Genomic DNA, 20,417 nt, shown 5'->3' on the forward strand with positions numbered 1-20,417 from the left:
CATCCAGAAATCTCTGCCCCAAACGTGTTTTCAGGTTTGCTGCCATCACAGCCCTTATTTCACCAAACCAAAAGAACAGAGGGTTCCATAAGCCAAAGCGCACACAGCCACATTCTTCAGGAATGGAAGCATTAGATGATAGAAAAAAGACAAACTATTAATACGGTTTCGGATAAGATTTTTGTTGAAAAGGGGAGGATTTGTCTGGTGGTCCGTGCATTGCCTTTATTTTAGGAAGCAGAAACCGTGGTGGGTTAAAGGTAACACCTTCATAGAGTTGCTCCTTGTGCTCCCAATGGTCTGACAATTACATGTTCTTTTTTATTTTTTATTTTTTTTTATCATACTTTAAGTTCTGGATTACATGTGCAGAATGTGCAGATTTGTTACATAGGTATACACATGCCATGGTGGTTTGCTGCACCCAACAACCCATCACCTACATTAGGTATTTCTCCTAATGTTATCCCTCCCTACCCCCCTACCCCCCAACAGGCCCCGGTGTGTGATGTTCCCCTCCCTGTGTCCATGTGTTCTCATTGTTCAGCTCCTACTTATGAGTGAGAACATGCCGTGTTTGGTTTTCTGTTCCTGTGTTAGTTTGCTGAGAATGATGGTTTCCAGCTTCATCCATGTCCCTGCAAAGGACATGAACTCATTCTTTTTTATGGCTGCATAGTATTCCATGGTGTATATGTGCCACATTTTCTTAATCCAGTCTATCATTGGTGGACATTTGGGTTGGTTCCAAGTCTTTGCTATTGTGAATAGTGCCACAATGAACATACGTGTGCATGTGTCTTTATCATAGAATGATTTATAATCCTTTCGGTATATGCCCAGTAATGGGATTGCTGGGTCAAATGGTATTTCCTGTTCTAGATCCTTGAGGAATCGCCATACTGTCTTCCACAATGGTTGAACTAATTTGCACTCCCACCAACAGTGTAAAAGCATTCTTATTTCTCCACATCCTCTCCAGCATGTTATTTCCTGACTTTTTAATGATCACCATCTTAACTGGTGTGAGATGGTATCTCCTTGTGGTTTTGATTTGCATTTCTCTAATGACCAGTGATGATGAGTATTTTTTCATTTGTCTGTTGGCTACATAAATGTCTTCTTTTGAGAAGTGTCTGTTCATATCCTTTGCCCATTTCTTCATGGGGTTGTTTGTTTCTTGTAAATTTGTTTAAGTTCTTTGTAGATTCTGGATATTAGCCCTTTGTCAGATGGATAGATTGCAAACATTTTCTCCCATTCTGTAGGTTGCCTGTTCACTCTGATGATAGTACATGTCCTTTTTTAAATTTTTAATTCCTAAAATCTTCGGGTGGTTTTAGACCCATAGACATCAGTCCCTGGGATCAGAGAAAGTATTCGAGCAGATCTCATTGGCAACTAAGAATAAAAGTATTTGCTTCCCTTGAATGTGAAGAAATCACTCAGTGTTTTAGACCAAGCAAGTGAACACAGATCAGCCAGGGGATGTTGAGTAAGGACGCAAATTCCACAAAAATGCTGCCTTTCCCAAAAGCACATCCTATGGTAGACTAGCCTTTGCCAGGGACAGCGTGAAACCCACACTGAGAGTTGAGTCACCCCAGCCAGCCTCTCGGGCCTTTGGCAAAGAACAAAATCCTTTTTTTTTTTTTTTTTGGCCAATTGGTCCAATAGTCTCCTTCTGTGGCCCCCATCTCCAGTAACCCCCAGAGAGGCCCTTCTACCTCCCAGACTACTCTTCAGGGTCTCATCAGCTTCCAGTGTCACTCAGGCTAGAGACAACATCACTGAGACCACCCTCCAGCTGTCCAGGCTGGGCCCCCATTCCCCAGCACCTGCGGCCACGCTTGCTGCAGGCAGGCTGACCGGCCATCTCTCTTTTCCCAGGACTAAGGAGGTCCCGTGGATGCAGGATTCTCAGTGCTAGAACTAGGTAGGTCCTGGGCAAACTGGATTGAACTGATCGCTCTAAATTTGCAGACTCTGCTGTTGTTTTTTAAATGGTGGTAAAATATGTTAATGTAAAATGTACCATTTTAACCATTTTATATGTACAGTTCACTAAATATATTCACATTGCTGTGCATCCATCACCACCATTCATCTCCAGAACTTCATCCTCCCAAATGGAAACTCCGTGCTCACTAAACGCTAACTCCCCATCCCCTCTCCCCAGCCCCTGGCACCACTGTCCTGCTTTCCATCACTATGAATTGGACTACGCTAGGAACCTCTTCTAAGTGGAATCCTACAGTATTTGGCCTTTAGTGTCTGGCTAATTCACTTAGCATAATGTCCTCAAGATTCATCCATGTTATAGCATGTGCCAGGATTGTCTTCCTTTTCAAGGCTGAATAATATTGCATTTTATGGATAGGCCACATATTGTATGGATCCATTCATCTGTGGAGGGCACTGGGTTGGTTGCGCCTATTGGTGATTGTGAACATGGATGTACAAATCCTGGTTCTAGCTTTTGCCTTCATTTGTTTGGGGTGTGTACCTGGAGTGGCATTGCCATGTCATATGGTAACTCTGTTTAACTTTCCAGGACCTGCCATGCTGTTTCCCACACCTTTCTTACGGCTTTTGTTTTATTCCACCCAGCTCCGAGGTAGGAGTCAGCTCTTCTGACTCCCCAGGAAAATCTCGAGGTCCAGAGAGACCCCCCAGCAAACCACTGGCTTGATGCATTAGACTCTTCTATGATCTGAATGTCCTCAGCTGACCTTCCCCTTGCATTTTTCCTCTCTGGGTCCTTCTTCCAGGGCCGCCTTGCCCGTCTCCTCCAGCCCCCTCGCCACACCCTCCCCTCACCAAGTAAAGCTTGGAAGTAAGGAAATCTCTGTCCTCTTCCAGAGCCATTTAATTACTGTCTTTAGTGACTTAATCCTGCCCTTGGGGATTTGCCTTCTACCTTGAGAAACAACCTGGCTCGCTCTCTCTCTTTTTTAAATTGGTCTTTAAAAATTTTTTCAAAAAGACTTTATTGAGATAAACTTTACATACCATACAACTCACCCATTTGAAGTAGCAATTCAGTGGTTTTTAGTGTTTTCAGAGTTGTGCAACCATCATCACATATAATTTTAGAACATTTCAACACTTCACCCAGGTGCAGTGGCTCACATCTTAACGAGCATTCTTGTCTGCCTCAAAAAAACCAAACATCTGCAGCAGAAATCACAAGCACAGCTGTTTCAAAGGGGCCACGTGTGGCTGCCACCTTTCACTTCTTCCAAGCCTGGTGGGGACACCCTGTCACCACAGTGCTTGGACAGCCCCTGACCAATGACATCTCTTCCCTTTCAGCAAGTTCTGTGCCCTAATTATGGGGTTGCTGGGATTACAGGCTGCACCTCTGAGAATTCAGCAAGTGCTTTTGTTCTCAGAGAGACACCAGGCCACGCTGGGAGCGGGGATTGGAAATCGGCACATCCTATGGTAGAGCCTTTGCCAGAGACAGCATGAAACCCACACTGAGAGTTGAGTCACTCTGGCCAGCTTTTCAGGCTTTTAATGAGGGCTTAAAACTGGGAGGTCCTTGCTGGGTTCCATGTTCTGTGCCTTGGCCTGGAGAGAAAGGACTTAAGTGATGGTGCACCTCTTACTTTGATTTGGCCAGCATAGTTCATATTTTCTGCCATGCTATTTATTTGTTGTTGAATTTCATTCTCACTGTCCTTGGAAGAGATGAGAAGAGGCCTTATCTCTTTTCTGTAGATGAGGACACAGAAGTTCCAGGTGGCAGTGACTTGCCACCCAGCGAGTAAGGAGTGGAGCTCAGCTTGAACCTGGGTTCTAACCCAGGGCTGTGGATTTTCCCTTTCTGCCACCCGTGGGCCCAGTTTACCTCTAAGCAGACAGGAGCCCAGGAGAGTCCTCCAGCTCTGGGTGCTGACAGGCCCGAGTGTGGTCCAGATGCCACCATTCATAGGCTGGCTGGCCATGAGCAGTTCCTTAACTTCTCTGAGACAGTTTCCTTGTCTGTAAGACAGACTAAAATCACACCTGCCATCTACAGTTGTGGGAAAACGTGATGAAACAATCTATGTCAAATGTGTGCGGCCGCAGCCAGGGCTGTGTTGTCATCCCCGCCTCCAAGGGGCCCCTTGGCAGAGCTTGAAGGGAAAACAGAAGGAGGGACTCCAGCCCCAGCTCAGACCTGCTCTCCTGAACTGGCGCAGCCCTGTGTGCCTTCCCTGGCAACCGCCATCCTCCCGACTGACTCCACACAGGACCAGCAAAGACATATGTTCATTGCAAATCTCTAAAAAGATTAATTTATAAAAAGCTTCTTAGCCATCAGAAACCAGAAGACATTATGCTAAGTGAAATAAGCCAGTCACAAAGGACAAATACTGTGTGATTCTACTTCTATGAGGTTCTTAGAGTAGTCATATTTATACAGACAGAAAGTAGAAGGGTGGGTGCCAGGGGCTGGAGGAGGAGGGGTGGGGAGTTAGTGTTTGATGGATGCAGTTTCTGTTTGGAAAGATGAAAAGAGCTCTGGAGATGGATGGTGGTTACGCAATAACGTGAATGTACTTCATTGCCACCGAGCTGTACACTTAAAAATGGTTAAGATGATAACTTCTATGTTGTATGGATTTTATCACAACGAGAAAAAAATTCTGGAAACAAATTAAGCCTCTTAGTCCTGCACATTTTGCTCAGATTTCTTCAGAGTCTGTGAAAACTCGTGTGGATTTGGTTCAATTACAGCACAGTGACCTCTTAGTCGGGGCTCAAGTTAGTATTTAAGGTGCAAAGTCACCTTTGCAAAATGCCTGTGTGGCCCAGGGAGCCGCCAAGCATGGGCCCAGCACAGCCAGGGCTCCCGCAGCACGGAGACAAACCCTGTTCTTTGGGGCAGGAGATGAATTTGTTGATTTGTGTGCAGGGATCCCAACACAGTATGTATTGTGAGCATCTAAATGTTAGAACCCATAGTGCATCCTAGCGAGATATGCTCATGCTGTGAGACGCCCTCAGAACCAAAGCCCACTGAGGAAGTTGCGATTACCAGCCCCCTCCTCATGTTCTCTCAGAGCCCAAGCAGGGAGACCAGCCGGAATCGCCATCCCTATTGAAGCTGCAGCTTTCTTTCTCTTTCCACCCTCATGCAGAATTGAATGCATCTGCACAGCGTGGGCGTGCAATGCAACGCCATCCAGGCGGCCTGTGTCCAGTCCATGGAAACTGACACAGGCCTTACTGTCAGCCCTCTTTCTAGCTGCCTCTGATGGGTCGTAAAGCCTAAATTGTTCTCTGACCTTTGACCAGATCTGTCAGCCACAGAAAAACAGCTCTTCCTTCCTGCTGCCTCACAGAGATGTGTCCACCACAGCCTGCGTCTCACAGATAGTCCTAGACACCTGGCCACACCCCAAATTCCCCGACTTTAAAGGATCTTTTCACACCAAAGATGCAATTCCTGGGGCCAAAGCTCAAATCTAAACCATAGGGTTCCTAGTTTTTCAGAAAGATCTATTGTCAAGTTACAGAACACTCCAAAGAGAAGTGACAAATGACTGTATTAAGGCAATGGGTGTTCGCAGACAACATCTTTCAGGCAGGTTTGACCCCCATCTCCTCAGAAGGGTTTAGGTAGCACCTAGCTCAGTTCCAGGCTCAGTGAGGGACACCATACAAAAACAAATGACCAGCCACCCTATCACTAATTTGGTGCTATTCTAGATCAATAGAATTTAATTGGCAATAAATTTGAGTTTATTCAATCCTTGAGGCCCAAGGATTGAAAAGTAAACTAATGAATGTGGCTATGAACTTTAATCCCAATTTTGCCATTAGATACCTTGCTGACTCCCAAGCAAGCTTTCTATCTTGATTTTTCTCATATATGAAATCAGGAGAAAAGAGATCTGTGCAAGTGCATAAAAAACGAGAGAAAGAGGAAAAAAAGAACATTGAGATGCTCGCTGGCAAGGTCACTTAATTTTTCTACCCTGCAATGTGCTCTATTATAAACCTAACAGGGAGAAAGTGAGAACATTGCCTTCATTTGCATAACTACAGGGCATCTCAGGGCTCATTTTTCTAAATCAGTTTGGCTCCAGGCACTAGGTAAATGGCACAGCCAAACATGTCGCAGAAATACTAAAACAATAACCACTTACAAGTGGAGACAGAGGAAATAGAAGGATTCAGATCTCGAGTCAAGTAGGAGCAGCTGGCAACCTGTCTCAGTGACAAAGTGTTGCTTACAGAAGGCGCTCTGCACTAAGCCAGTCCCTTTGAACCATGTCACAACTGAGAAACCAGCCCTCTGAGCTCCATCCAGCTAGCATCCTGACTGGTAAAATACATACCCAGACTGTCCTGCTGGTACGTCAGGAGTGGCTGTGAGGCCCATCAAGGTTAAACGTGAGAGGAAAATACACCTCAGGACTCCAAAATCAGTAGGCCAAAGGGAAAAGTCAAGCTGGGAACTGCATCAGGCAAAGCTGCCTCCCATTTTATTTCTAAACAAGATAGCTGCAAAGATAAAACCTACATACCTCCCTCACAATTGGCCCACAAGGACCTTCCCTGTTGGGCCCCCAGATCTGTACCCTAAAACAGTTCTGTTGAATTTCACCCTGGCAATGTAAATTGACAGCTGATCTTCTCAGGTGCAGGACAAAGGATAGAACTCAAAGTCATCCCTTTACTCACCTGAGACGAATGCATACCTGATTGCTTCACATGCCCTGTGTTTGTTATCTTCTATAAAAATGCAGATTCAGTGAGCCAGACTAAGACACAAGTGACTTTTCCTCTACCCTAAACACACATGTAAATTGTGTATTCGGTTGATCAAAGACTGATCAACCAAAGGCTGATCAAAGACTCAAAAGAATGCAATCGTTTGTCTCTTATCTACCTACACCTTTAAAAAATTTCTTCCTCTTCCCCCAGTATCCATTCCTTCCCCTTTAAATATTAAGGCCTTCAAGATCATCTTTGAGGAAAGGCATAGACCTGCCTCCCAGGCATGCATCCTTAACCTTGGCAAAATAAACTTTCTAAATTGTTGACACCTGTCTCAGACACTTTTGGTTTACAGTGGGTTTGGGAAACTGGGAGTGTGAAGCCAGGTGAGAAATTATTATCACATCTCTTCGTTAACAGAAAAAAACTCTGTAAAATACTTAAAGAGGTTTATTCTGAGCCAGTATAACTGACCATGGGCCAGGGAACAGTCTCATGAGGTCCTGAGAAAGCTCGCCCTAAGTGGTCCAGTCACAGTTTGGTTTTACACATTTTAGAGAGACAGAAGTTACAAGCAAAGACATAAATCAATACACAGAAGGTATACATTGGTTCAGCCTAAACAGGTGGGATATCTTGGAGGGTGGGGGTGCTTACAGGTCTTAGGTAGATTCAAAGATATTTTTATTGGCAGTTGATCAAAAGAGTTAAGTTTTGCCTAAAGACTTGAAGTCAGTAGAAAGAAATGCTTAAGACAAAGGACAGTTGTGGAGGCCAAGGTTCTTGTTATGTAGATGAAGCCTCCAGGTAGAAGCCTTTAGAGAAAATAGATGGTAAATGTCTCTTTTCAGACCTTAAAATTGCCAGACTCTCATTTAATCTCTCCTAGATCTTGGAAAGGCCTAGAAAGGGAAGGCTTGATTGCATTAATGGAAATGCTCTACAGATGTAAATATCTCCCACAAGAGATGGTTTTGCAGGGCCATTTCAAAATATGTTAAAGAAATATACTTCAGGGTAAAATATTTTTATTTTCTTCAGGGTTTGCTACCTGTTATGTGATGCTATACCAGAGGCAGGAATTTATTACCTTATTGCCACAAAGAGTCTGTTTTGTCAGTCTTATGATCTCTAGTTCAATGTTAATGCCCATCTGCTGTGCCTAAACTCCAACAACAAGGGGGGTATAACAAAGCATGTCTGAACTGCATCCCATCACAGCTGGGAATTCAGTTTTCAGGTTTCTCTGGGGTCCTCTTGATGAAGAGGGGGCTTGTTCAGTCAGTTGGGGGGCTTAGGATTTTACTTTTTGTTTACACGTCAATAGGAAACATCAAGCCAGTAAAAATATTAGGAACCTTCTACAAGGTCACTAAGCACTCTGCTGGCTCCCTACACCACACTGAAGCTCGTCCTTTAGCAGCAGAACTTAATTGTCAGTCATTTTGGTTCTGGAGTCCAGCTGTCTGGCTTCCTCATCCCAGCTTGGCTGTGGATGAGCTTTGTGAGCCGACACAGCTAATTCCCTGGCTGTGCCTCTGCGTCCTCCTCTATAAGCTGTGGGTGATGATGGTGACGTCACTTCACAGGTTGTAGTGACGGTTAACTGTTGCATGTTAATAGACCCAAAGGCCTTAGAACTGTTTCATAATAAAACACCCAGTACCTAGGAACCAATTTTTGTTTGGCTGTTTTGAAACTTTACTAAGAAATATTTCAGGCATTCTAAAACGTTTAAAGAGTAATGTAACAACATGACACTCCTCAGCATAAGAAAGAAAACATGGCCATCACAGTCAAAGCCCCCATATACCTTTCCCAATCACAGTCCCTCCTTCCCACCTAGAGGCAACCATGCTCCTGAATTTGATAACTGTCACCCTATGCTTTCCTTTATACTCTTACTCCATCTGCATGAAACTAAACAATGACAAAGCACTGGAAGTATCTTCAAGCCAGGACCAATACGCATGTCTTTCAGGATTTAGATATAGCAACTAGCCTAGCACAAAGTATTGTTTTGCAAGCACACCCTCATTTGTCACCTTGCTTTCTGTGTCTTTTCACCTCCCTGAGCAGGGAAAGTGCTAATATTTCTAGATGGACCAATTAATGATCTAAGACATTAGTCAGGGCCCTGCTAATCAGTCTGTGCCTGTGAGGGACTCTGGAGCCACTCTCTGTTGACCTTGCCTCCTCCCCCTCCCTTCCAGACGGAAATGCGGCTGCAGGACCAGCAGCTGGCGAGACAGCTCATGCGCCTGCGCAGCGACATCAACAAGCTGAAAATCGAGCACACCTGCCGCCTCCACAGGAGGATGCTCAACGACGCCACCTACGAGCTGGAGGAGCGGGACGAGCTGGCCGACCTCTTCTGTGACTCCCCTCTTGCCTCCTCCTTCAGCCTCTCCACGCCACTCAAGCTTATTGGTGTGACCAAGATGAACATCAACTCTCGGAGGTTCTCTCTCTGCTGAGGAGCCCTCAGACTGGGCGGAGGGGCTGGAGCGGAGGGCTTGGGCTGGAGGGGTGTTAGAGGAAGCTGAGGCCAAGTTACTCCAATGGGTCTCCCAGAGGCAGGGGTCCCTGGGACTGGCAACACAAGGGCCCCAGGACCTATTCAGTGGTGCTCTCCCAGGGGCCCTGGGTGTGGATGCCAGTGTCTCTGTGACTGGCTCTTGCTTAATACCCAAAGAGCTCTGCAGAAGGGCTGCTCCAACCAGATGTTAAATGAGACCTGGGTTCCCACCATAATCCATCCCTCCACAGTCATGTTCCTGTTTCCCGGAATCACTGGTGCTATGAACTGGGATTCCCAAAGGGAGGCCCCCCCAGCAAAGCTGTCATTCTTGCAGAAGGCTCTCCCGCAAGGGCCTTGGGGAAATTAGGTATGTCAGATGTGCCTGTCTCACGTGCTGTTGCTGTCCTGTAAGTATTGTCTCAAATTCACCCTAAGTACATGACTCAGCAACATTGACAGGGAGCTACTAGGAAGGGAAAATCGAAAGGCATGACAAATGGGCACTTGGGGAGGCAGCCCCAATGGCTAGCAGCCAGTGTCTCTGGTGAGCCTGACACTATGAGGCTGTGTAAATTGTAAATTCTGGCGTGTGCTGGGACATGTGATGGGGACACTAGCGTAGCTTGGGTGCAACAAGCACAGATGTCCCCATTGTCTCCCCTGGCCACATGCATCTCCAAAGAGCCTCTTCACTGCCACCCACACCCCAGGGCGACAGCCTAGGAGACCACTGGTGACTGAACCAGGCAGGTCCTGAAAGCATTTTCCATAACTGAATTCTCCTGGAGGGGTGTGACTGGGGCCTCCTGGTGGATTCTCGTGGTGTCACCTGCCCTCTCCGGAAAGACAATCGAAGGAGCCCAGAGGCCCATCCTGAGCCGCCTCTGAGATTTTGTGCCTGACCTAAACAACTAGTTTTAATCGAATAAGACTGTTACTGATGTGTTGTTCACTTGTTAATAACTGATTTTTGTCCAAATGGGGAAGCCACTTCTGTAGGTCAACTACAGTGCATAGGATTTGATTTTAAGAGTTTCTCCCTCACAACAGGCTTGAGGATCAGCAAGTTAAGACCCCAGCAGGTTAGGGAGGTCATCCTGGGGTCATACCGCATGGCAGGGGTTCCTCGGCCAGACTGGTAGAATCCTAAGATCAGAAGTGTTTCTGACCTTTGATGTCATCTAGTCGAGTCCTCTCATTAGTAAAGGAGCAAAGTGAAACCTGGGAGAGGAGAAGGACTTCCCTCAGGTTGCACAGCTGTTTAGGCTGTAGAATATTGATGTGTGAAACCATTGTTGATAATGCCTAGTAGATCACATGTCGATGAACTTGAACCCCAAAGATGGTCGTGATGCTTTGCCAAACCCACACACTGCCAACCCCTCTACTTTCCACCTCAGCCCCACCCACATCTCCCAGAGTATTGCAATTCAGAACATTTGGGTCAATGTGGAGCAAGGCACTGACAGTGGTCCCACAGGGCATGTGTCAGTAATCACTGTCCCATGGTCTGCGCACGGCATCTGGCTGCTCTGTCTACTGTGACTTCTTCCTGTGTAATCTCAGTGGGGCCCGTGCCCACCCACACATCGTGACCCACATAGGGGAGAGGTTGCTTTTCTTTTGTGGGCTGAGAGTAGGACAATGCAAATGAATGATCTCTAGTAGACAGAAAAGAACTTGGTCTCTTTTTTATAATTTCAAAGAGCCAGAAGTTCTGTGCTTCCTTCAAAGTAGGTAGAACAAGGCAGCCGAGATCTACTGTCTGCCATGCTCTGTGCAATGAAGTCCGCAGGCCTGAGGACCATGCACTGCTGTCCTTCCTCAGAGCTCTGCACAAACACTGCCAAGTCCTGAAGACGCATTCCTTTCCTGCCAACCTCCTTCCAGATGAGCCCTTGAGGTCTTGGGCTGACCTACACACACACACACTCACACACACACTCACATGACAGAGAACATGCTATAAACATCCTTGAACCCATGCAGGAAAGCCCATCCCATATTCTGAAAAAATGCCAAATTAGGTTTTTCTTTCTTTTTGGAAATCAGTCATTACAGTAACCGAAACCATTGGGTTCAACGAAAACGGAAAGATTTAGTTGAATGTAGTCAGTCCAATTAAGTTGGATGCAACTGAGTGATTTAGTTGCTCGGGTAACCCAGTGCTTGCTTGCTTTTTCTTCATTTTCTGGGAGGAAACTAAGATCAAGACACATGTTTGGGGATAGGTTAAATGTCTGAGCTATTATGGGATGAGGAGGTGACCCAAGATGAGAAGTGGAGGGGGACAGCGATGTTTTCTAAACATTGTCCAGCGTTGACTGGCTTCCTTACTTTCCATAGTGAACACAACTAACCACATTAATTCAGCTTTGTGAAGTCCCCGCTCTCTGTGGGTCTCTGAGTCAGCGGCAACATTGGCCTAACCTCTGTCCCACCCTCCTGGCTCACCACACGTGTACAGTGCTGTTTGCAGTTGTACTCATTATCCATCCATCTCTCTGCCATCCCCAAGCATCCCTGGGTGTAAAACGCAAAGTCTCCACCAACACTGCCATGCGTGGTCGTGTCTGATGCCTTCAGGGGCTCAGTAGCCATCACAGAGGCCTGGAGGGCCTGGGCAGGCTTGACGATGCCTGACCGAGTTCAAGACCCACACCCTGTAGCAATACCAAGTGCTATTACATAATCAATGGACAATTTATACTTTTATTTTTTATGATTATTTGTTTCTATATTGCTGTTAGAAAAAGTGAAATAAAAATACTTCAAAAGAAGATATCCATATAAAAACAAAAGAGAAAAATGCTTCTCCTTTTAGCTTGTCCCTGTTGTAGCACACACAGGATGGATGGATGGATGGATGGATGGACGGATGGACAGATGGGTGGATGAACAACAGACAGAAGGAAGGAAGATTTTTGCAACCAGATGGAGGCAGGGGAGGGAGGAAAAGATTCACCCAAATCACTGTTCTTCCTTTCTTGTATCTTCCCCTTGAGGAAGCTGCTTGGTGGTGGTTACTATGGGGAGTTCCACAGGTAAGCTGAGGCAGAATTTAAAAATGCAGTCTTTATTCCTGAGTTTGACTGAAGCCAGAGCCAAAGTAAACCCACTCTCCTCCAGTGGCCTTTTCCAAAGGTGATCATATTATGCTCTGAGATCTTAAGCCTGAAATTTTTTCAGCCACTTAAAGCACCTCTTAAACCTCAAAATCGAGCATGCATGAAAATCACCTGGGCTGCTGTTACAAATGCATATTCCCAGGAGAAGTACTGGGTCCCAGCCCCGGGGATTCTGGCTGTGTCGCTCCAGGCTTCACAGACGCCCCAGGTGATGGACGCAGGTGGTCCAAAGACACTTTGAGAAACCTTTGGAAGACAAAGCAGGCGAGGGAAGGCCCTGTTTTTCACTGATCTCATCTCTGTGTTCTCAGCAAAGGCCTATGTCAGAGGATCAAAGCGGATGTCACTAATCCCGTTTTGTGGAAGGAACCACTGAACAGCAATTGCAGATCTCTGTCGATCCCTTGAGATGATATCCCCTGTCTACACCAAGAGGAAGAGTACCTGTGATGTCTCTTTCCACAAAGAGCACACAGTATAAGCTGCTGGGGGGAGCGTGGGCGTGAGGTGGGTGGGGAGCGGGTACTTGGGAATCTGCCATCCGCCCCAACCATGCGGTTCAAAGGGCATTCAAGAAGCCAGGGCCTTTCCACGCTGCCAGTGGGACCACACATGCACTTTTGCAGCCCAGAGGGAAATGAATGTGACCTCCAAACAAATCCAACCATTCTAAGTGCCATGGAGGAGAAAAAATGTGAGACAGTGCCAGGTGTGGAGGGGGCTGCTTTTCCCAGGTGGTCAAAGCTTCCTGGAGAAGAGCTATTCCAGTGGCAGCGGCAGTTGTGCAGAGATCAGGAGAAAGAGTGCTCCTGGAAGGAAAAGATAGTCCCAGACCCCGAGGTCTGCAGAGGGAGGCCAGCGCAGCAGGCAGCTGCAGAGGCTGGCGGGGGCTCTCCAGCCTGGTAGGGCAGAGTCAGGAGCTAGGATTGTATTTGGGTGGCGCAGGAAGTTTTCTGGGGTTTTTGAATGATACGTGATCTGATTTAAACTTTCATAAGATCGAAGTAGAAAGTACTTACTACTGTGTAGAGAGTGAGTGGGGAGGAGGGGCAAAGTGGAGCCCAGAGGGCAATTAGGGGCAGGGGCAGGGGCAGTGGACGTGAGTGTGATCTAGATGGGGCAGCAGCTGCAGAGGGGATGAGGAGTGGTCCAATGGTTATGTGCTTAGGGACATCTTTGGGGACATACTTTGGGGACAATTTAGATGTGGAGTATGAAGGAAATGGAGAAACTAGAGATGGGCCTCCTGTTGGCTGCTGGATGAAGAGGGGGTGCTGTTCACTCAGAATGAATGGGGGCAGAGGGGTGGCAGCAGTGGTGCTGGTTTACGGTATATTTAAATGTCAATTTAATACAAGTGGGGAGTGAGTTGGACACAGGGTCTGGAGTTCAGGGAAAAGGCCAATGTTGGAGACACAAATTTGGGAGTCTGGATTCAGATGTTTAGATAATATTAAAAGTACTATACCGGCTGGGCACAGTGGCTCACGCCTGTAATCCCAGCGCTTTGGGAGGCCTAGGTGGGTGGATCACGAAGTCAGGAGATCGAGACCATCCTGGCTAACATGGTGAAAACCCGTCTCTACTAAAAATACAAAAATTAGCCAGGCGTGGTGGTGGGCGCTTAGTAGTCCCAGCTACTTGGGTGGCTAAGGCAAGAAAATCACTTGAACCTGGGAGGCGGAGGTTGCAGTAAGCTGAGATCGCACCACTGCACTCCAGCCTGGGCAACAGAGCAAGACTGTCAAAAAAAAAAAAAAAGAAAAAAGAAAAAAGAAAAAACCTCTACCTGGGTAAACTCAGGAAAGGAGTGTAGGAGAGAAGAGGGCTGCACACAGCAGCCTCGGGACTCCAGCGTGTGTTTATTCATTTATTTACTTTCACTGGATGTTGACAAATTCTAATTGTATATATTTATGGGGTACAAAATGTTGCTATATGTACAATGTGGAATGCTTGAAACAAGCTAACTAACTTACCCATCACCTCAAATGCTCATTATTTATTCTTCCTGCCTAACTGAAACCCTGAATCCTTGGAGCAGCACATCCCCACGCCCTGCTCCCAGCCTCGAGTCCCCCTGTTCTGCTCTCTGCCTCTGTGAGTTAGCTTGCTTTCGAGTCCATGTGGAAGTGTGAACATGCAGTCTGGGTACCCCAACATTTAAATATCTGACAGAGAAAAGAGGCATGGTCAGAGGATACTTAGGAAAAAAAGGTAGCTGTAGACCAAGTTATTTGGGAAGCTAAGGTGAGAGGATCACCTGAGCCCAGGAGGTTAAGGCTGCAGTGAGCTGAGATCGCTCCCCCACACTCCAGCCTGGGCAACAGAAGGAGACCTTGTCTCAAAAAACAAACAAAAAGAAAACTAAAAGCAAAACAAAAAATCCAGCTAGTAAGGTAGAAGGAAAAGCAGGTGGACAGGGCATCCGAGAGCCTTCAGGAAGAAACTGTTTCAAGGAGAGAGTCGTCTACACCAGGGCTGCTAAGACATCAAGGAAGAAGAAGACAGAGAGGTGGATGCTGGCTTCAACAAGAGGGAGCCTCCCCCCCGCCACCGTGACGGCAGTGATGGTGGAGATGGCCATCTCAGCTCAGTGGTAAGGCCAGGGTTGAGGAGGAGGCAGGAAGTGAGGACGGGCAGGCAGGAGATAAAGGCCACCTTGCTGCATCCATGTGCCATAAAGGGAGCAGAGACAAGGAGCTGGACAAGGACATAGATAAGGTCCAGAGAATGGCTTGGGGTTTTCTCATAACAACGTATAATATAATGAAGGTGTTGTCATGTGAGATAGGTCAGTGCCTGCGGAAAGAGAGACGATGTGCACAGGGAAGAGGGCAGCCACAGCAGTGCAGCTCTGGAGGAGGGGAGAGAGCCCCCAGCAGCGTGCGAGTGGAGACCCGGCTCAGAGAAGAGGACCGGGCACTTCCTCCTTGAGGCAAGAAGGCAGGGTGCAGCTAAAGGGGTGCCCGTTACTCATACTGTCAGGGGCGTTGGAACCAGGGCGACTCCAGCTCAAACAGGGGCTGGGGGAAATGAGGCTGAGACCTGCTGTGCTGCATCCCGAGGAGGTTAGGCGTTCTTAGACACAGGATGAGATCAGAGGTCGGCACAAGATACAGGTCGCAAAGCCCCCGCAGATAAAACAGGATGTGGTGAAGAAGCCAGCCAAGACCCACCAAAACCAAGATGGCAATGAAAGTGACCTCTGGTCGACCTCACTGCTTCTTATATGCTAATTATAATGCATTAGCTGCTAAAAGACACGCCTACCAGCCCCGTGACAGTTTACAAATGCCACAGCAAAGGCCAGAAGTTACCCTACATGGTCTAAAAAGGGCAGGAACCCTCTGTTCCGTTCCAGGATTTCCCCACCCCTTTCCCGGAAAACCCATGAATAATCTATCCCTTGTTTAGCATATGATCAAGAAATAACTAGAAATATGCCCAGTCAAGCAGCCCCCGCCTGTGGAGCAGCCATTCTTTTGTTTCCTTACTTTCTTCATAAATGTGCTTTCACTTTACTTTGTGGATTCACCCTAAATTCTTTCTTGTGCGAGATGCAAGAACCCTCCCTTGGGGTCTGAATCAGGACCCCTTTTCAATAACAAATCAGTGGCACAGAGGAAGGGGGCCCATGAGATCGCTCTTGTTTGTCTGTGAAATAGGGAAGTGAGTCAGAGGGGGTGGGATATGGGAGGTTTGCAAAGACATTTTTCAAATAATTACCTGAGAACGGGTGAGGTAATTAGGAAAGGGAAGATGGACCGTCTGGTCTGATGGCGGGATTGCCTATTTCAGGCTGTGGTCATAAATGTGGGGTGTGTCCAGCAAGCCTGGTGGAGTGATTGATTTTTTCAGCAATATTTAGAAGTTCCAATACAGACATAGACCAGGCAAACAGTGGGAGATAGGATTTGCCAAGCGGGTGGCAGAGAATGGAAACAGCAAAAGTGAATGTTTTTTGCAAAGGAGCAATCTTAGTGTTGGACTGAGTCAGGACGGAAGAGGGATGAGAGGAAACGGGCCGGGAGAGCCAACGGAGCTGGAGGTAGGTGCATGGCCAGTGGTCTCCACGTGACCTGGGGGTTGCTAGGGTGAGTCCAGGAGAGATCGAGACTGAACAGGTGGTGACCAGAGCATGGGGAGAGTGGGAGCGACAATTCAGATGTGGTGTGGCTCCTTCACTCGGAGACTCGGCCTGCTGCCACATTAGCTGCTGGCGCCCTGCTGAGGGTGGCCGGGTGCCCTGACCCATGGCTGGTGACGTCAAACTGTGGCTTCCTTGGCCTCCCAGAGATCTCATCTCTCTTATGTTTGGAAAGGGGGTAAACTCTGTTTACACACACCCCTTTGACTTCTCAACAAGACCAGAAGCACTTCCCACTGGCTGCTTCTCCATGTCCAAGCCTGAAGTCTGTGGCCTAGATGACTTGGGGAAGGAGGTGGGCAGGCAGAAGAGGAGGAAGTTGGCAGTGACCAGGGCAGACAGGCCTGTTGTAATCAGGCCCTATCTGATGGGAGCTGCTCAGCAGATTGAAGGTTTCGGACAGGGCTGTTTTTAAGTACCCTGTTCACAGGCTCAAAGCAAACAGCAATGGAGACAGCTAGGCGGTCTCCAAAGGAAATTGATTCAGGAAGAGAAACCTCAGATGTGTTGGAACATTTATCATTTCTTTGAGGATAAATGCTTGAGGTGATGGATATGCTAATTACCCTGATTTGATCACTAGACACGGAATGTACAGAAACATCACTACATACCCCATAAATATGTACAATTATTATACATCAATTTTTTAAAAATTAAAAGGGAAAAAAGGTGTTTGAGCCAGGCATGGTGGCTCATGCCTGTAATCCCAGAACTTTGGGAGGCTGACATGGAAGGACTGCTTGAGCCCAGGAGTTCAAGACCAGCCTGGGTAACATAGAGAAACCTCATCTCTTATTTTGTTTTTTTTTTTGAGACAGAGTCTGGCTCTGTTGCCCAGGCTGGAGTGCAGTGGTAGGATCTCAGCTCACTGCAACCTCTGCCTCATGGGTTCAAGCAATCCTCCTGCCCCAGCCTCCTGAGTAGCTGGGACTACAGGTGTGCACCACCACAGCTGGCTAATTTTTGTATTTTTGTAGGGATGGAGTTTCACCATGTTGGCCAGGTTGGTCTCAAACTCTTGACCTCAAGTGATTTGCCCGCCTCGGCCTCCCAAAGTGCTGGGATTACAGGAATGAGCCACCATGCCCCACCCTTATCTCTCTATTTTTTATTTTTTAATCATAAAAAATGAAGGTGTTTGCGGGCTGTAGGAATCTGTCATCCACCACTCACTGCCAGGAGATAAATTGGCCCCGAACATTCCCGCCTGCAGGATGGTTACGAGGAAAGTGAGGCTCGGTGCAGCTTTGCAGGACAGTAGGGTATTTCCTGAGCCATTTGTTAAACAGAGAGCCCTGCACTGCTCATTCTCTTACCCCCTTCTCCATGCAAAGACTACTGCAGCTAAGAAAGGGGCATTTGCTAAAGAACAGCCAGAGTCCCAAGGGAAACGTGAGTTAGAGATGACAAGCCACACTCCTTGTCTCGCTCCCAGAGACTCACCCACCCAGGTGGGCCTGGCCTAGGCTTGGAGGGAGGGCTCTCAGGGAGCTCACCTCTGCGCCCCCACCCACTGCACTCTGGGCCTCATCCGGGAGGGGTACCTGGGCCTGGAGCAGGACAAATGTGTCTCCAACCTGTCGCCTCTGCACGAGTCTGGGTTTGGTCAAGAAAGTGGAAGCCCCCTCAGTCTTCCACGAAGGAAGGGACCTGATTCAGGAACTAAGGGTTCACAGAACCCTTAGAAGGGCAGGGACAGGCAGTGTCCGGGAAGAGGCTGCGAGAAGAGGTGACTCACAGAGCTCATCCCCAAAGCGGCCCAGATTTCACCCAGCTCAGCAGGGGGCCTTTTTTGCATCGCTGCAGTTGGAACAGCTTTGGAAAGCCGGTGATTCTCAAGAGGTCTGTCCACACCTCTGCCTGCTGCCACCACCAGGAATAAAGCTTCGCTTGCTATTGTGCACTGAATTATGACCCCCAAAAATTCACATGTCAAATCCTGATCTCCAGCATCTCAGAATGAGACTATGTAAGAGGTAACTAGAGTAAAATGAGGTCATATGGGTGGGTCATAATCCAATCTGACTGGCGTCTGCATAAGAATAGGAGATTAAGACACAGACACAAAGGGATGGCCACGTGGAGACACAGGGAGAAGACACCACCTACAAGCTGAGGAGAGAAGCCTGAGAAGGAACCAACCCTGCCAGCACTTTGATCTTAGACCTCCAGCCTCTAGGACTGTGAGAAAATAAATGTCTATTATTTAAGCCACCCAGGCTATGGCATTTTGTTATGGCAGTCACAGCCAATGGGGATATTTGCTTTTCCTCTTTGTCCCCTCCTCCTCTCCTCCCTACCCCACCCCCAGCTTTTAAAGCCCCCACCTGGAAGTGACTCATGTCATTTCTGCTCACATTTCCTTGGTCTAAACAAGTCAGATGGCCAAACCTGACATCCAAAGTGTGGAGAACTACCAGCTTAGCCTGGGCCCCCAAGTAGAGGAGAACTGGACTATTTCCAGATGGGATCTTAGTGATTACCTGTCATTCTTCCTCACCCCATCCAGAGTGGACCGGCAAAGCCCCATCAGCCTGCAGCCCTAAGGACACCCTGACCAGCAGACTCTTAACTTGCAGTGTAGACACTGGGCAGTACCAAGATGATGCAGCATGGAGTGAAAGGAAAAGAAGAGGCCAGGTGCAGTGGCTCTCGCCTGTAATCCCAGCAATTTGGGAGGCCAAGGTGGGAGGATCACTTGAGCCCAGGAGTTCGAGACTAGCCTGGGCAACGTGGTAAAACCCTATCTCTACAAAAAGTAGAAAAATTAGCTAACCACATGCCCAGCTACTCAGGAGGCTGCGATGAAAGGATCAGCTGAACCTGGGGAGGTTTAGGCTGCAGTGAGCCACAATCACGCCACTGCACTTCAGCCTTGGCAATAGAATGAGACCCTGTCACACACATGCAAAAAGACGAGAACTTCTATTAATATTTTAAACCTCTTCTTTGCTGCTTTCAATGTGCTCTAAATATGTATAATATATTGGTACAGACATGTATATTGTATAAATCTGTTGGGGAATGCACAAACATTTTCACAGATGAAGGCAAGTCAGACAAGGGTGAGGCCTGGCCTTTGCCTGCGCCATATTGGATTCACCCCACATCCAAGCCTCAGGCTGTGCCAAACTGGATGAGGGACGATGCCTTCTCCTGCAAGGTGGCACGGGCACAGCCTCTGCCCAATGTCCTGCTGCTCCTCTGTGGCCATAGACAGCATCTGCACACACCTGAGTCGCTGGGTGAAAGGCACCATATTTCTGCCAGTCGGCTCTGGGCTCTGTTCCCCTTGACAGACCTGTCACAGGACAAACCCCCAAACCGGGGTTCAGCTTGGGAGGCCACATGGGTTCTTGGCTTTGCACAGGAAGAAATTCAAGAGTGAGCCGATAAAGTCAAGTGAAAGCAAGTGTATTAGGAAAGTAAAGGAACAAAAGAGTGGCTACTCCATAGGCAGAGCAGCCCGGGACTGCTGGTTGGCGATTTTTATGGTTCTATCTTGATCATATGCTAAAGAAGGAGTGGATTATTCATGAGTTTTCGAGGAAAGGGGCAGGGAATTCTCGGAACTGAGGGTTCCTCCCCCTTTCAGGCCATGTAGGGTAGCTTCCAGGCATTGCCACAGCACTTGTAAACTGTCATGGTGCTGGTGGGAGTGTCCTTTTAGCAGCTAATGCATTATAATTAGTGTATAATGAGCAGTGAGGACGACCACAGGTTGCCTTTGTTCCCATCTTGGTTTTGCTGGGTTTTGATCGGCTTCTTGACTACATCTAGTTTTATCAGCAGGGTCTTTGTGATCTGTACCCTGCAAAACCAGCCCTGCCCAACTCCTATCTCAAACCCACAATGAAGCCCATGTCAGAAGCACCAGGGGTAGAAAACAGAAGGTAGG

At 47.6% G+C, this 20,417-nt stretch overlaps 1 protein-coding gene across 2 annotated transcripts in view; it reads left to right on the forward strand.

The window, feature by feature from the left end:
• FAM167A (family with sequence similarity 167 member A) overlaps positions 1 to 12,047 on the forward strand; it is a 46,784-nt gene extending 34,737 nt beyond the window's left edge. For both annotated transcript variants that reach the window (XM_024251443.3, XM_063726506.1), the window contains exon 3: positions 8,931 to 12,047. In XM_024251443.3, the coding sequence (XP_024107211.1) occupies positions 8,931 to 9,194 (264 nt within the window). In that variant the 3' untranslated portion in view covers positions 9,195 to 12,047. The remainder of the gene's footprint in view (positions 1 to 8,930) is intronic.
• Positions 12,048 to 20,417: the final 8,370 nt, after the last annotated feature.

This window comes from Pongo abelii, chromosome 7, assembly GCF_028885655.2.
Source record: "Pongo abelii isolate AG06213 chromosome 7, NHGRI_mPonAbe1-v2.0_pri, whole genome shotgun sequence".
Lineage (NCBI taxonomy): Eukaryota > Metazoa > Chordata > Mammalia > Primates > Hominidae > Pongo > Pongo abelii.